Here is a 15874-nt window from a genome sequence, read left to right as displayed (position 1 = left end):
TAAAATTACACTTCATGTATTTATCATAACTCGCTCATCTGTCCATTTTGATGTTTGATCCTCCTGTCTGGTCTGCTGCAGGTTAACCGTGCTTATTATAGAAGTGGTTACGATACCGAACTTACGCACTGCATCAAATTGGAACACCCCCTGGTCCTCACATCAGAAAGACGGCAAACCACCCAACCAAAATCACCCAAAGCCCAACAGCGCCGACATCGACCCTCGCAGCAGCGCCCTCCTTCGCCATCCCGATCCTCGTCAGGTTCCCATTGCCCGCCCCGCCAACAACCCCAGGCGCGTTCAGGAAGCTGGTCTGGTTGTACTCGCCCAGCTTATCCCTCCCCAACAGAAAGCTCTCAGGCGGGCCCAGGTAGCTCGGCCTGAGGCCGCCCATGTCGATGATGATCTTTTGCACAACGACGCTAGGCATGAGGGCCCATATGCGGAGCTTGTGCGCCCCGGGCCGCGGAACGGAGAAGCGCGACGTCGTGAAGTTGCCCTGACGGCCCCAGACGGCGTCGGCGACGGCGCCGCCCCAGCCCTCGGGCATGCCTGCGCCGACGGTGGCCCCGACGGGCGTGACGACGGTCGGGTTGGTCGGGGCGGCCTCGTCCGCGCGGAACAGCGCGACGGCGTAGGCGAGCGGCGTGCGGTCGCCCAGGTAGTTGTGCGTGGGCGAGATGAGGACGGTCACGTTGGCGGCAGAGTGGTTGCTGAAGAGGTAGACGTCATACTCGAGCGCGGGCGCCTCCTCGATCGTCACCTTGTCCGTGTCCAGAGGCCACAGCCCGACTCCTGACATGGTCCTTCCGTAGTTCTTGAAGGTGTGGTACGAGAGGCTAGTGTTGGATGGTTGCGAGGCGTTGACGACGCGCTGGTAGTGCTCGCCCTCTATGCTGACCACGCCGTCGGCCTCGACAAAGCCCTCGCTGTAGTTGCCCGGTACAGAGCGCTTGTTGATAGGCACATGCACCATAGGCAGCCCGTATCCATACTTATCCTTGCCACGACAGGGGGTTGTGATGTTGATGTTGACCACCGTGCTGGTGATGTTGGACGGCACGGCATCCCAGTCTATCTTGATGAACACCCGCGTGTCGTCTTCCTGCCCACCAACCCGTCCGTTGTAAGCCGATAGCTTCACCCACGGCTGCCACGGGCTTGCGTTCCACTCGCAGACATCTACGCCGCGGGAAAATAGATCAAAGTAGCGTGTGATGGGCCCATAAGGATCCATGGGCGGGACGCGGAGGTTGTTAGATGAGTTATCGTGGTACTTGTCGTCTCCCGGGGCTGTTGCGTTGGATCCCTCGACACCGATCCCGAGCTGACCTGCCAGTGACGACCATGCCGTCTGCACAAAGCGGACATCCGGGAGCGTGTTTCTCATGGGCTGTTGCCAGTAGCCGTCGTAGCCGAGGTGTGTTTCTGATGTTGCAGCGGTTAGCATTATTCTGTCTTTCAATGTGAGATTCCAAGATACGGAGAGTCCACTTACGGTCCATCATGTGCTCCCATTTCCCATCCAACATCTGATTCCACCTCTTTGTGAGATTGGCATCATCATCAGACAGTGCCAGCATGCCCTTGATGACCTCGTTGGCAGAGTTTCTCTTCTGTCCTGCATAGAGCTGGTTCTTGGCCCCTGAGATCTGTATCTTGTACAGGATCTCCCCACCAATGATGGGATGTAGCACCATCTGGAAGAAGGCAGGCCGGTACTCCTCGCCCAGCTGAACATAAACCGCCTGTGCCTGCTCGTGCAGGACGGCCCACTGCTCCAGCACCGCGTCGGCCTCGTGGTAGTGCAGCACCGAGAAGGTGTTGGGCTCGACGAGCTCAAACTTCCTTCGGGCCGCGTACATGCCGTACGTCATCATAATTTCGGCAATTTCATCGGCGTGCTGTGCTCCAAACTCGCGCGTGACCCAAGCCTTGGCCCAGTTGTGCGTCGCGTCGACCGTCCACTTCTTTGCGTCGTAGGCCATGTCGAAGAAGTGGCTGATGGGAATCTCTTGGGCCTTGATGTCGCCCACGTTGACGACCCAGATCCTGTCGGCTCCGCGAGCGTACGCCATATGCATCTGCAAAGAGGGTAAGCATTAATCATCCAAGCAGGGATCCGAGGAAGCAATAAGACATACTTGCTCGGCAGTCTTTGACAACTGGATGGTGTTGACCCATTTATAATTACGTGGATCTCCCACATAGTCAAAGTGGTAGTAGACTCCCGCACCGCCGTGCCGGCTCGTCTCGTTCTTGAGAGGAAACCGTCTCACGTTGCCCCAATTATCATCGGCCCACAACAGCGTTACCTCATCCGGTACCCTCAAGCCCTCAAAGATGTAAGACTGCACTTCCTTGTACAGACACCAGGCCTGCGGGATCTCGGTGCGGTTGACGCCTAGACCATCCTCCATGATCCTCGCCTGGTTCTCGACGAGCGTCTGCAGCATGGTGACGATCTTGTCGGTGCCCAGGCCCGAGATGGCCGTGTCGCCCGTCCCTCTCATGCCGACCGTCCAGAGCGAGTTGCGTGCGTACGGCTTGGCGCGCTGGACTCCGTACCGAAAGTAGTCGTCGATGGTCTCGTTGTTGAGGTTGTAGGCCCACGGACCCTGGTAGAACTTGCCAAACTCGTTTTGCGCCCGCATCAGGGGCTCCGTGTGCGAAGTGCCCATGACCACCTCGTACGCGTCGGCCAGTGGCTGGTTCGCCGGGTCGTCGACGGGGAACATGGTGCCCCAGACGGCCGGCCAGAGGTAGTTGGCCCGGTTGCGCAAGAGGACTTCAAACACGAGCGCGTAGAACCTGTGCTCGTACCCGGGTCCGTATGGCGTGTCTGGCCAGCGCGACGACACCCAGTTGGTAAGATCTGGCTGCTCATCGTTGACAAAGAAACCGCGATATTTTACGGTTGGAGAATTTTGCACTTTCTTCTCGGATAGGGCAAAGATGTCTTTGTGTTTTTTAGTAGGCACATCGGCCCAAAAGTACCAGGGGCTGACGCCTATTTGCTCGCTAATGTCGTAGATGCCATATATGGTTCCGCGAGGATCGCTGCCCGCGACTACAAGCGCTCGAGCAACTCCTGGAATCGGTTCTGAAACAACTTGGCTGATGAATGCCTCCCATTTGCCCTTGATTTCGGAAACATCGAGTTTGTTGGATGATGCGAGATCGTCGATGATGTTAGAACGACCAATAGTTCCAACAATTATGACTGTGCTTCCTGCATTTGGATCCGAATAGCTAGGCCCGGCGAACTCTGTCTTTGCTGTGGTTGAGAACTAGGAATTGCCCATGTCAGTATTTAATCATCGTCAAACTAGCCACTCAGAAAAAAAAAAAAAAAAGTAGATTGAGATAATGCTAAAGTGTGAGCAAAAAACAAAAACCAAAAAGAAGTGCGCTGGTCAGGAATTGAGCCCGACGTGGGGGTCGAACCCACAGCCTTGAGATGTTCGGAATTTGTGATTCGTAAGAGTCTCACGCTCTACCGATTGAGCTAGCCGGGCGCACAATGTGCCGAATTGGCTTTGGATGGAGACCAGCGCTCCGACACAATGTTCAAAAGGCCGAATTCCATGAGAAAACGATAGCAGCATCAAGTAGCAACTGGACTTACCTCAGTATTGTTCTTGTTGTTTACCGGGTCATAGCCATAGGTCGCAGGAGAAGCTCCAGAATCTCCATTGCTGAGGGTGTAATTGGTCCCCGTCACTCGCCCAAAGTCCACGGCCAGGTCGTTTGCTGCACGTATGACACCCCAGTACTCGTTCGGCGAGACGCGTATTTGCCCGGCTGATATAGGCCCGCCCGCGATCTGAAGGCTATTGGGGGAGCTGGTGAAGCCCACTATGGCTTGTTGGCCCAGGGCAGAGGCTCTTGCTGCCAGAACCACAATGGCCAAGGTCAGACAGCGGCCTGGAGAAGCCATCTTTCCGGTTCTTGTGTTTTCTGTGCCTGTGGAGTACCAAGCTGTTTGGCTTAAGAAGAGGGGATTCAATGCGCCTGTAGAAGGTGTCTTGCTAATGCGGTCTCTGCAAGCTTCTAAATCAGACAGCCCAGCTCAAGGGTGCTTGGACCGCGGGCTATCAACATCCCATAAGAAAACAAATGTCAACGGTCGGAGAGACAAGTGAAAGCATCCGGTTAATATATCGCAACCAGATTGTTGGGGTGCAGCCCAGGCCCGAATACCCTGCAGTCAATATTGGCTCCATCGCAGGTAATCTGATTTTAGGCGAGGAGGGGAGACTAGGGCGATCCAATGGTCACACCGAAGGTGCGGTTGCATCGAGAACGTTCAATGACGAGGGGTTGTTCGGTCCAGTAATGGAGTCGTTGGTGTTTGACGGTTGGCCAAGAAACCAGGTCCGAGTATGGAGGCTGTCAGGCACGAGGCATGTTGTGACAGTCGGAGAAAGCTCGTCTGAGAGGGTCATGATGTGGTATGTCTAGGTTGGCTAGACCTGAATTACGGATAAAAGCACTGCGGATCCTGACTGACGAGTAGCCGAAACTGTTCAGCCGGGCGATCTTCTCATGATGTGGAGAAATACAATAACAAAGTGATAATAGCGACTCGTCATCAATAGCCATCGTGGGTCTATATGGATGGGCGCACTGCCGTCCAATGGTGAAGAGCTCTGCTTCGTTCCGCAAGCTGGATGTTAAGCAATAGGGCTACATACCTAGGGATCAATACTTCTGTATACATTGAGGCCAGTCAGGTATCAACTATGGGAAAGCAGCTGCATCAGCGTGTGCCAAGTATGACCAGGCCTACGGTGAGAAACTCCATAGCTTCCAGTTGAGATGTGGTGTAATCACTAAAAGCTGGGGGATATAAGGTAGGCTTGGGGGAAATAAGGTAGGCATGCGGGGAAATGTGACCTCAAACGAAACCCCAACATGCAGCAGTGTATTTAGCCGGGAGAGAAAAATCCACAAACCAGGCTTGCTTCAACATGTGTGAACCAGATTTTGTCCGCCCGTACATGCTAGCGGTCAAGTTCTCTCGAACCGTGCGCAAGTGGCACCCACATCATCGGTTGATCTTATACCGAAGGCCATCTCGAGTCAAATTGATAAGCAATAGTATACCGTTAGAAATCATGTCTTTCGCAGTTCTGCGCCAGTTGCGTGAGTCAAGGCAGTAACATGATGGACCGCGGTCTCTGCTTGTCAAGCGTTCCGTTCATCTCGACCTGTGATCGTCGATGCCTGTGAAGCAGTTCATGTGAGCAGACATAAACTCAGACAAGAAAGCAAGCCCAATCAATTGCCACATTTCTTGCACCAAAACTCCGACAAATGTTAGAATTATTAAAGGCCGTACAACATTTAGAAGCTTCATACGGCTATTGCCGCGCCTGCTGAGGTTGTCCATTGCTGTACCATCAATTCCTCCAAGCTGAACGTCGAGTTCGCCACCATCATCCTTGAGCTCTTGTCCTTCTTGCTCTTGGGGTCCGCGGCGCCCTCGCCAGCCGGCTTGACCCCAGCCTCCGCTAGCCTAATCATCTTGTCGATATCATCGCCACTGCGGCCACCCGCACTCTGCGCGGCACCAGAGACAAGGTCATCGAGCGTAGACGGCATCCCTGCACCTGCGGGAGGTGGGAATCCAGGAGCGCCGTATGGTGGCCTTTGCGGGAGTGCTTGTGGAGCAGCGACACCAACCCCAGGAGGTCTTGTAGGAAGAGTAGAAGCTGGGTATCCCGGGTATTGTTGCATGTTGTATCCAGGCTGACCATATTGAGGAGGGGCGTTGAAAGGGGTTGACTGCGAATTGAGACTTGAATCAGTATCCATGTCAAGGGGCGGAATAGGTACCAGATGAACAGATTTGAACTTACAAATGATCCCGGGCTTGCGCTTTGTGCAGGATTTGGCACATCTGAGCCAGGATTTCCATTTGTCTGTCCCAGTGCGCGGCGGGCTTTGTGTTCGGCCAAACGCTTCTTAATCTCCTCGGGCGTCTCGATCTTGATCTTCTTGGCCGGGCCTTGACCACCCGATTGCCCCGGCGGCGGGTTGCCTGTGGCGGCGCGTCGGGCCTCTTGGGCCTCGTAGTAGTTTGTGATGATGCGCGTTCTGTGCTGGGCCAACATATCCTCCGGAACACCCTCCATACCGAAGATTTCAATATCCAAACCATCACGATTCGGCAGCGCATTCTCGACCTTGTCCAAGCTTTCCTTGTGCACCTGGTTCATGTGCACGGCGAGACCTAAACGCTCATGATATTGGTTAGCCACCAATGTCTGTTCTTTGTCGCTAGCAAAATTCGGTGAAGAATCCCAGGGAGCCTGACTAACCGCCTGCTGTGTTCAATCGGCGACCACATCGATCGCATTTAAAGTGCTTTGCCTTTTGGTGCGAGATAAGCAGCTTCAGGTCCTCAAAGTCTCTTTCGCCTATAGATTGAGAAATGTCAGTTCTGCTCCTGCAAGTGCATGCCAAAGGGGTACGTGCTGGGGGCAGGACGGACAGTAGTAGCACCATGGCCGCGCCAGGAGCTCCTCAACGTCGGGATGGCTGCGCTTCTTCTTGCCCATGATGGCGGGTGTAGTTCCTAAGCAATTCTCAGTTGTGGAGAGAAGGAAATCGAATTGATTTAATCGGTGCCTAGCTTTGAACGGACGCAGGGATGACGACTGAGGGGTCGGTTCGTAGGTCGGGTCGCAGTACGAAAGGCAGGATGCTGTCGCGTCAAGCTTCGAATTGAAATTCACGATGGCGCCTGCCTGCCAAGGGCAAAGGTACGAAACTGCGATGGGCTGTCAGCTTGAATGTGACGCTAATCGATATCAGGACTAGCGCAGTATGGTGTGGGTTATGTAATCCGCTTTCCAGGTCAGCTCATGGTTGTTGCTTTGACGCCAAGACCCTTTGGAAGCACCCATTTCAGTAACTTCAAAGTACTCTTGGCACTGTACCTTCCATGAAATGTCACCACACTAATTCAAATTCGGGTAGGTAGCAAGGTAGGTAGGTACCTTATTCTCTCAACATTGCAATATTTATTCAAGTCAACGCTTTCTTGCGATACCATATAACACTCCAACAAATGAAAACGGGCCATGAAGATGTTATGTATTGGCTACCGGGATGGCTGACAGAATCCACCGCAACTGAAAACAAAAACCAACCAACATGAAGAAGAGAAAACCAACCAGATCATGAACACATAAATAGATTGAAAGCGGCCACACAACCCTCGATTTTCACCCTCACAAGCTAGCGGAGAGATGGAGTCCATGGAACCCAAAGCCAACCACGCTACCGACGTCCGCTCTGGCGATTTCTGTCATGTCCTTGGCGTCTAGCACCAGGAGATAACTCTCCCCTTGGATCCCATCCAACACTACGGTTAGCAGGACTCCCGCGTCCTCTACAATCCCGTACACTGTGGGGTCCGGATCCGCGACAAATATCGGCTCGCTCGCAGTCTGTCCAGGCCGGCTCCAGCAAACAGCCTCGCCCGTATCTACGTCCAGCTTGACGAGCCCGTCGAGAAAAGTGCTTTTCCCCGTCGCCGTCACGCCGTAGACGAACCGGTGCTTCCGTGCACGGTACGCCTCGTTGATGCTGGGTAACTCTGGCCCTCCAAGTTCGGCCGCGCCTTGGTACTCAAGCTGCACCCTCTTTGGCTTCGTGGTTTCATCATCCTTGCCCGAACTCGGAACCCCCGCCAGACGGTAGCGTGAGTACCTGGCGCTCCAGAAACGGTCCTCCTCACAGCGCTTTTTGGCGGCTGGCGAGTCCGACAAGAGGTTATCGATGTATAGCCTCGTGATGCTGTCGATGTTATCGAACGTGCAGACGTCGGCGACAATGTCCACTTGCGAGTCGTCTTCGCCCTTGGCCTCGACCTCGTACGCGTTAATGGTATGAAAGGCGTAAAAGGCATCTGACTCGAAAGTCTTCACCAGGCCCCTTCCACCAGGTTTCCGGTCGATCACAAACCATGTCGCCGGCTTAGTCTTGTCGTACGGCGCAAACGCTTCAGCCAGGTTGCGGGTCCACAGCGTGCTCGCCCCGCCCATGGAGTAGAAGCAGTTCCAGACGCAGAGGATGACATAGTTCTCGGATAGGAATAGTGAGTGTAGGTATGCGGCTGGATATTTGATAGTGGCAAGGATGGATGTTTCTCCCGTCGATGCCGACACGACAAACACGCGGTAGGTTTGGTAACGACCTAGATCAAGGTTGTAGTTGAACACATCGCCTGTCTTGGGACATGTGCTGGCGTGGGCAGCGCTGAGCGGTCCTGCCAAGTCCGGATGCAGCCTCTTTTGACTCGCTACCCCGATAGGCTCCAGCGTCTCTGGGTCCAGAGCCTGCATCATAGTCGAGTCGGTCTTGTTGATCAACGTTGGCCCCTCGACCCTGCCATTGACCCTCTCGGCTGACCTCGATAGGCCCGGAAAGTTTGCCGAAAGGGCTACTGACACGTTCACATCTCCGGCATACTTTCCTTCACCGCGAACTGGGGCGAATAAAGCCTGTGCCTTTTGGAAGAGCGACTTGCATGGATCCCTCTTTGCGCCGAAGGTGACGTCGTTGAGGGAACCTGTCCGCTTGACGCGCTCGACGACGCCGTCGCTGGTCAGTCGTGAGTTGTGCGTCACCCGGACTTTTGGGTTGTCGGGCGTCGGCGCGTGGATCTGGAACCGGTGGACCTGTGCGAAGCTGTCAAACCAGTGGCTGGTTTTGTACACGGTTGTCTTTTTCCCGTTCTTGTCCGTCTCAACGGAGCGCGGGCCTAGACCATTCCGGAAGAGCACGCCGGCGCAGTAAGTAGGTATGTTGCCTTTGACAGTGAGTTCCTTGGGCTTGAGTTCTTGATACCGGACGTCGAACTGAAAATGAGAGATGTTAGTCTTGAGTGTAAGTGAAAAGCCAGTGACGGAAAATGGGAAACCTGCTTACGCCTTGTGTGTTTGGCCAGTCGTTGTAATGCTGAACACTGCTCATGATTTCCAAGGTTCACCTCTCAAGATATGTGGGTTTTCTTATCTTCTTTTTAGTTGAGAAGAATATTGCGAGACCCCTAAGATTTACCAAGTTTATGTTGAAGATGTTCGGGAGACACTAGACTGGTTGGTAACAGCGGACACCCGAGACAAGAACCATCAAAGAGTAAGTTTCCAGGTAAACAAGACCCTATTTATGTCGTGTTACGCAGCACCAAAAGAAATATGCTGTCTGTGGTGATTTACAGTCAAATTATCTTCTCACTTGCAACTGCGTAAGAAGATGTTTCTTGTTTGCCCAATGGTGACTAAATAGGTAGGTGGGCCAACTAGGCTAGAAGTCAATCAAACATCCCAATCATCCCACCTCGCATTCGCATTCACGAGCTTTCTAATGGAGGAACCATAGACAACCTTGACACGCAATCCCTTAGCCCAGCCCGGAAATCAGCGTCCCTTTTTTTGGAGCTAAACAAAGGGAAAGCACAAAAGCAGACTTGGCTCTTCCTCACAATCAGCACTCGCTTAAGTTGTCCGCTTCTGTCCACCTCAACACACCAATAGTTGCAGGTTGACAGCCACGCTTTGATTTGGCATATCCATTCGCCAACGGGGCCCCACAAATCGCTCGCTTATTGCGCTTATTAGAACGAAGCGTTTGTTCTTTGTGACGATTTCAAGGCGTCATTGTTTACCCAGGCACCAACGGATGATAACCAGCACCTGATATTTTAAACCACAGGATTTTTTTCTTTTTCTTTCTGATTGAAATCTTCCGAGCTGAAAAAAAGCCCCTGGTTCGGCCTCGTGACGCGTCCGAGATTTTTCTGTTTTCTTTGACGGACCGTTTGTTGATGGAAAACGGTCAAACCAAGTGTAGACAAACAGTAACCCGACCCCCGCATCAGCTTACGGGTTACTGCATGCATATGACCCCGACATCCAAGATATAATTTACGGGCTTCCGCATCATATTTTTGTGAAATTCTTTTTTTTTTTTTTTTTTTTTTTTTCTCTCGAATATCGCGACACTCAGCTCGGATGATACCGGTAAGTATAGGATAGTTGTGCTGATAGCGGTCCAACTATTGTTAGAGTGGTTGAAAAAAGAAAGAAAAAAGCANAAAAAAAAAAAAAAAAAAAAAAAAAAAAAAAAAAAAAAAAAATGAAATGAGACAAAAGAAAAAATGTCTCACCCAGGGCCAGCAACCCGGGACCGTGAAGCACGTGGGAAAAAAAGGTAATGTTATGCAGTGCTACGGCCGCTGCAAGGCGCCGACCAAAGAAACATCGCCAGAGCTTCCCGAGACAAGGTTTTGTTTATTTGATCCCCCCCTCCATGGACCGAGATCGGATTAAAAAAAAAGTCTTGTGTTCGGGATAATACGAGGCAGATCTGATATCAACCTATCTTTTGGCAGTTCATTGTGACAGCTACCCCCAGGTACAAAGTAGCTACACGACACATCTTGCCTCATCTCATGACTAACACCTTGAAGTTGCTTGGGGACACGCTTGATGATGCTGTTATTTAGCAATCTCATCCAAAGGCTGCATCCACTGCTGGTGTGTTGTCGAACTGCAAAGCTGCAAAAGCAAATAAAACATGGGAACGCGGGCCTTTTAGTCCGGTTGCATTTCCCCATGATGTGCACTATAATCAAGTGTCTGGACTTGAAAATAACAAGAAGAATAAAAGTTGACTACTCAGGGCTCGACTAGCTCAGCATATCAGACGGTCCAGTCGGCGCCAAATTTAGCCCGACATTGATTTGGCTGCCTCAGACAACTCTTGGCGACTGCTGTATTTTTTTTTTTTTTTCTATTTTCAGCCTCCAGCTCAGTCTGCAGCTGGAAGTGCAGCGTCATGCCTGCCTGACTGTGGTTGTTAATCCCCAGATCTTCCAATCGTCTGATCCTTCCATACCCGCTTGTCGATCATTGACTCAGATGCTCGTCGATACTGTTCAGTTCGGATCAAATCAGACAATACCCACAGCCGTCGTCGGCGTCGCGATGATGAAATCGGCCGAATATGATGAAACGAACTGCTAGCGAAGGAGGAAAAAAAAAGGCTTCTGCGCTGTATATAAGGTGCTTACATTCGACGAGCTAAATTTTAAATATTAAGGGGTCTTCTCTGCGGGTCACATTTTTTTCTGGCCATACAGTGAAATAAAAGCAGGTGTCAGAATTATGAAAAAAAAGAGGGTATACAGCTAGTAGGTAAATGGTAAAACACAAACACAAAGGGAAATACCCATTCGGTCCAAGGTACCGGTGACAGCCAAGGTATAACATAACAAAAACTAAACAAAAAAACAAAACAAGGCTGAGTGAGTGAGGAAATACTGACGTGCAACGGCACAATCAACAAAGATGAAAAGACCGGAGAAGAAAATCTTACCCCGTCAAATATAGGCTACCCCTGGCTCAGTCCATATCCATATAGCTGCCCGACCTCTTGAGCGAGCCCAGGTCGACCAGCTTCATGACGACGCCGTCCCACCGTATGATATCTTGGTCGAACCGCCACCAGACGAAACCGAGGACGACGATCAGCAACATCTGCGTGACGGCGAAGCCGACCAGGCTGCCCGCCATGGCCGAGAAGGTCCACGAGATGTTCGGCGTGCCAATGACGAAGATGCCGGCGATCAGGGCGCGCCAGACCGACACGGCGCCCTCCATATCGACCGTGTTGCGCAGCGCGATGCCCAGGTTCGACGACGTAAAGGACGTCGAGCGGCGGATGGTCGGGCGGACCGTCGCGTCCAGGGTGTAGGCACCCGCGGCGAGCAGGCCCAACAGGAAGCCCAGCGCGGGGAAGCTGACGTTCTTGGCCACGCCGTCGATCATAAAGGGGCTCGTTTCGGATGCGGCGGCCGGGGTGGTGCTGGCTGCGGAGGAGGCGGCGGCGGTGGACATGGGCGTCGCCATGGCCGTCTGGGTGTACAGGCCCATGGCCAGGGTCGCGACAAAGGTCAGGATGGAGCCCGTGGCCAGAGCGATCAGCCCGATCTTGGGGCAGGACTTGATGCGCTGCCAGAACGGGGTCAGGGAAAAGAATGCAGTCGTTAGCACGCCCAGGATGAAGGGGCCGGCCATCAGCGCGCCGATCTGCGACGGGGACATGTTGAAGGGCAGGTGGGCGAACAGCATGCTGAACGAGCTCGCGATGGACCAGAGTGCCGAGAAAGGGATGAAAGACGCCGAGACGAGCATGATGGTCGTCGGTGCGATCATGGCCCGTGGTGCCTGCAGAAGAAGATCCCTGTCCTGGTCGCGAGCGTTGTAGCTCACGGGCTTCATGGTCATCAGGTACTCCCTGGCCTTTTCGATATCGACCTGCCCGCGCGGCCTGAGTGATGGCTGCTTCCAGGTCCCGGCCGTGCTGGGGGTGTTGCGGATGACAAAGGCCCTGTCAAAGGCCGTCTCGGGCACGGCCAGGGCGACGAGCAGCACCGACACGGCCTGGAAGCTGCAGAGGATCTGGAACTGGGTCTGCCAGCTGGCGGGGTTCTGCGACGCGACGCCGCCGAGTAACGGGCCGCCCCAGAGGGTGCCCACCGACACGATCTGGTAGATGGCCACGCGGAGGCCGCGCTCGTGCTCGAAGAAAGTGTCGTGGATCGAGCCTAGGACGAGCGAGTCAAAGACGCCCCAGCCCATGCCCTGAAAGATGCGCGCTGCCATCACATTGTTGAACTCGGTGGCGGCCGCGTTCCAGATGGAGCTGAAGAAGATGAGCGCGGTGGCGGCGAGATAGACGGGCCTCTTGCCGTATACGCGCGATGCCACGAGGGCCACCATGCCGGTTAGGGCAGAGAAAATCAGCGGCGCGCCGGTCAAGGCCGCGATGGCCGTGTAAGACCTGTTCAAAGTTTGTTCGAGAACAACATTGACCGAGACAAAGACAGTCTTCATCACTTGGATCAGGGCAACGGTGAGTAAAAGTGCTGCCAGGTTGAGATCCTTCTTCCACAGTGGCCAGTTCTACGCGATCAAGTCAGCTATCATTTCAGGGGCTTTCCGTTTCCCACTGCTTTCTCATGCGAATCAAGGACATGGCTGATAAATACTTACCAGAGGATCGTTGTCATCGTCGCTCGGCTGTGGTGACAACTCGATACCACCCCTGGCATACTTGATAGGTCGCTTACTGGAGGCCGCAGAACCAAAAGAAAGACGCTTCGTCGAGCTCGTTTTCGGCCTGTAATCGGGCGAGATCTCAATGCGCTGACCAACATTCAGCGGAGCTATCCTCGCCGGTGTCGTGACCGAGGTGGGTTCGGTTGTATTTGTGGCGCCTAGAGGGATAGAGTTTGTGCTTCCTGGTGCCGAACTAGTGGAAATCGAAGATGGTGATTTCGCAGCGGCAGGTAGCGGCGGGAGCGGTAGTCCTGCCGAAGGCGGTGCGGATCCCAACCTCAAGTCCTGGATTAATGGAGGGACGATTGCCATATTCGGTGTACGTGGTGTCGACATATCCTGCTTCGGACCCGACTCAAAACCTGTCCCATTGTTCGCAGCCGGCGCCGGCTCGACGGGGCTCGGAGCCTCTGCTGCCCTCTGCGCATCCTCCTGTGCTCTCCTAGCCACCCTTGCAAGGTCTGCTAATGACTCCATCTTGTATTACCACCAAGGGAAAATCCAACAAAAAGATGAAGGAAATGATATAGAGAACGTATGTCGGTAATTGGTTCCGACCCTTCTCACTGTCCCGCAGGAGAATCTCGCAAAGGCAAAGATGCCTAAGCCCTGCTTAAAGAATGGAAGTTGAACAAAAAAAAGGCAAACCTTGATCCAGCAAGGAGCCAGGGAGAAAAGAAAACAAAAGAGTATAAGATGTTCCCTATGCAAGAAACATTGGAACCAAAGGGAGAAGAGAAAAATGAAGCACAAAAGCAAACACACACAAAAAAAAAAGAAGAAAAAAAAAGGCCCGTGTTCACCCTAGCCTAGATACACACATGGCTTTGCATAAGGGAGAAAGGGAGAGTTGCGCGCCCGGTGAAGAAATGGACAAGGGAACCAAAAAAAGATTGTACCGATGGCCCCATAACGAGGACCAGGGACGTTAAGCGAGTGGGGCTGCTTTGGGATGACGATCACTCAAAGCTGTCTATAGTAGCACTGTGATAAGAGTAAATGGAGGGGACAACCAAGGAGTTGCGGAAAACGAGCTGGTAAAATTTTTGATTACGCAGTGTATTTCGTTTGAGAGATGAGGGACCAGGGCTCGCGGATGGGTCGGGAGGAAGCGAAACCCACAGAAGAACTTTCTTCTTCGTTGAACCGTTGACATGACACTAGGATATGGGCGTGGAGAATGAACAAGATCTGCACAATGAACTAACTACCTACCTCTCAAGAACTTACCTTACCATAACATAGTAAGTACTACAGTACGCACGCAATACTTTTGTACTTTTCTTTGATGAGGAAAACGACCGAGTGGAATCCAGACAGACTCTGCAAGATTGGATTGGAATATGGGTACAAGACGCGATTTGACGGAATGGACAAAAAGTGCTCACTTGGCCATCATGCGAATTTCATCATGCAAAACCCAAGGGGACACCAAGGTTCCGTGCAGTCAGTCAATGTCGTTAGAGTATTAAAGTTGGCAAAAAAGTGGTGTGAGTCGCCTGCGGTTGAAAACGTGTCCGGCCAATCCCGGTGTGTGGCCCATCCATCTCAATCTCGCCGTTGTGGTTGGATCAAAATGGCAGAAGCCCTTGCAGCTGAAAGGACCTCTTTAACGCATGCAGTATGGAGTTCGGCACTACGCCCTATTGGTGTGACAAACTTCAGTGGGAAGGTTAGTTGGTTGTAGGTTGCTACCCACAGACCATGCGCACTGACAACCGGGGCAACAGGGGGTGACGTTTTGGCCCTTGGCACCGTTGGAGGATGAAACAGAATGGCCCGCATTTCTGGGCATGCATATCCCTCTATGTGAACCAATTTTGATGTATGTAACTTTGACCGAGTTTGGAGGCCTAGCGAGTACAACCCTCTGTAGAAATAAAGAACATAGGTAAATATGGCCAGACGGGGTTTGAATGTTACAACGCTAGTATGCACGTGGTAAGGAAGTATCGAAGACAAGCTAAGCTGCAGGGTGGAAGCCAGCAAACTACGCAACATTGTAAACTATGTAGTATCAGCCCTTGGGCCGATCTTTGATCTTTGAAGACACGGACATCCGTCAACATCAGATGCAAAATGTCCTGTTTCCTTCTTCTTGTCATGAAAGTTGACGTCTTGGTGGATCTTTTTCCATTTAAGGACAGGCCAGGTCATGAAGCCTACCTAGGGAGCACAGCAATGGGATAGGCACGATTCAATCGCAGGCGCGACGCGTCTTCTGTCCTCGATGGCACAAGGGAACGAGGGAGGCTGTGTGCGACATGAGCTATCTTGCCCAGGGTAGGTACCTCGCAGGCAAGATCGGACATGGAGAAACGGGCACTAGCAACTCGCCAAGACCGTTGAGGTCTTTTAGATTAACAGACGCCAGACTTGAGATGACTTGTCAGACTATTTGGCGAAATCATTAACACGAGACTCTGAGCAGAGGGGGCAACAGTTGACTTGGCAAGGATAGTCATCGCCGTCATTGCTTGCATAAGAAGGAAAGATTATGAATCACTAATAAATTAATTCAACAGGAGGCGACAAGGCGACTCAGCAGGCGGGGAAGGGCCAAGAAATTACAGTACCTTGTTTAGTCAGTCATATTGTAGCAAATAAACTCTAAGAAGTAAAGTTGACGGTTGACGGTTGACGATAAAAAGCAACTGTGGATATGGGGAAGCAAAAGCATCTCCCACATGAACGAGCAAAAAATTCGATCAACCAAGATAAACTAACTGCCC

General features: G+C 52.5%; 4 protein-coding genes across 4 annotated transcripts; all 4 read right to left on the bottom strand.

Moving 5' to 3' along the window:
* Window positions 1-157: 157 nt before the first annotated feature.
* On the bottom strand, window positions 158-3943 carry PgNI_03559 (uncharacterized protein; the record flags this gene model as incomplete). Its single annotated transcript, XM_031123613.1, has 4 exons — window positions 158-1431; window positions 1502-2087; window positions 2148-3293; window positions 3632-3943. 4 exons carry the CDS (start codon window positions 3941-3943, stop codon window positions 158-160), a joined length of 3318 nt encoding a protein of 1105 aa, XP_030984502.1.
* A 971-nt stretch (window positions 3944-4914) lies between these two features.
* Window positions 4915-6722, bottom strand: PgNI_03558 (uncharacterized protein). Its single transcript, XM_031123612.1, has 5 exons — window positions 6503-6722; window positions 6330-6428; window positions 5868-6241; window positions 5351-5793; window positions 4915-5232 (listed from the first exon to the last, which is right to left on the bottom strand). Exons 1-4 carry the CDS (start codon window positions 6567-6569, stop codon window positions 5362-5364), a joined length of 972 nt encoding a protein of 323 aa, XP_030984501.1. The 5' UTR covers window positions 6570-6722; the 3' UTR covers window positions 4915-5232; window positions 5351-5361.
* Window positions 6723-7244: 522 nt separating this feature from the next.
* On the bottom strand, window positions 7245-8991 carry PgNI_03557 (uncharacterized protein; the record flags this gene model as incomplete). Its single annotated transcript, XM_031123611.1, has 2 exons — window positions 7245-8876; window positions 8947-8991. The coding sequence occupies 2 exons, from the start codon at window positions 8989-8991 to the stop codon at window positions 7245-7247; spliced, it is 1677 nt and encodes a 558-aa protein (XP_030985770.1).
* A 1758-nt stretch (window positions 8992-10749) lies between these two features.
* On the bottom strand, window positions 10750-13978 carry PgNI_03556 (uncharacterized protein). The gene is made up of 3 exons (XM_031123610.1): window positions 13077-13978; window positions 11093-12986; window positions 10750-10953 (listed from the first exon to the last, which is right to left on the bottom strand). Exons 1-2 carry the CDS (start codon window positions 13617-13619, stop codon window positions 11424-11426), a joined length of 2106 nt encoding a protein of 701 aa, XP_030985769.1. The 5' UTR covers window positions 13620-13978; the 3' UTR covers window positions 10750-10953; window positions 11093-11423.
* Window positions 13979-15874: the final 1896 nt, after the last annotated feature.

This window comes from Pyricularia grisea (assembly GCF_004355905.1).
Source record: "Pyricularia grisea strain NI907 chromosome Unknown Pyricularia_grisea_NI907_Scaffold_2, whole genome shotgun sequence".
In the NCBI taxonomy this organism is placed as follows: Eukaryota; Fungi; Ascomycota; class Sordariomycetes; order Magnaporthales; family Pyriculariaceae; genus Pyricularia; species Pyricularia grisea.
Note: the sequence above shows the minus strand (reverse complement) of the source record. Positions and strands in the feature narration are given on the sequence as shown.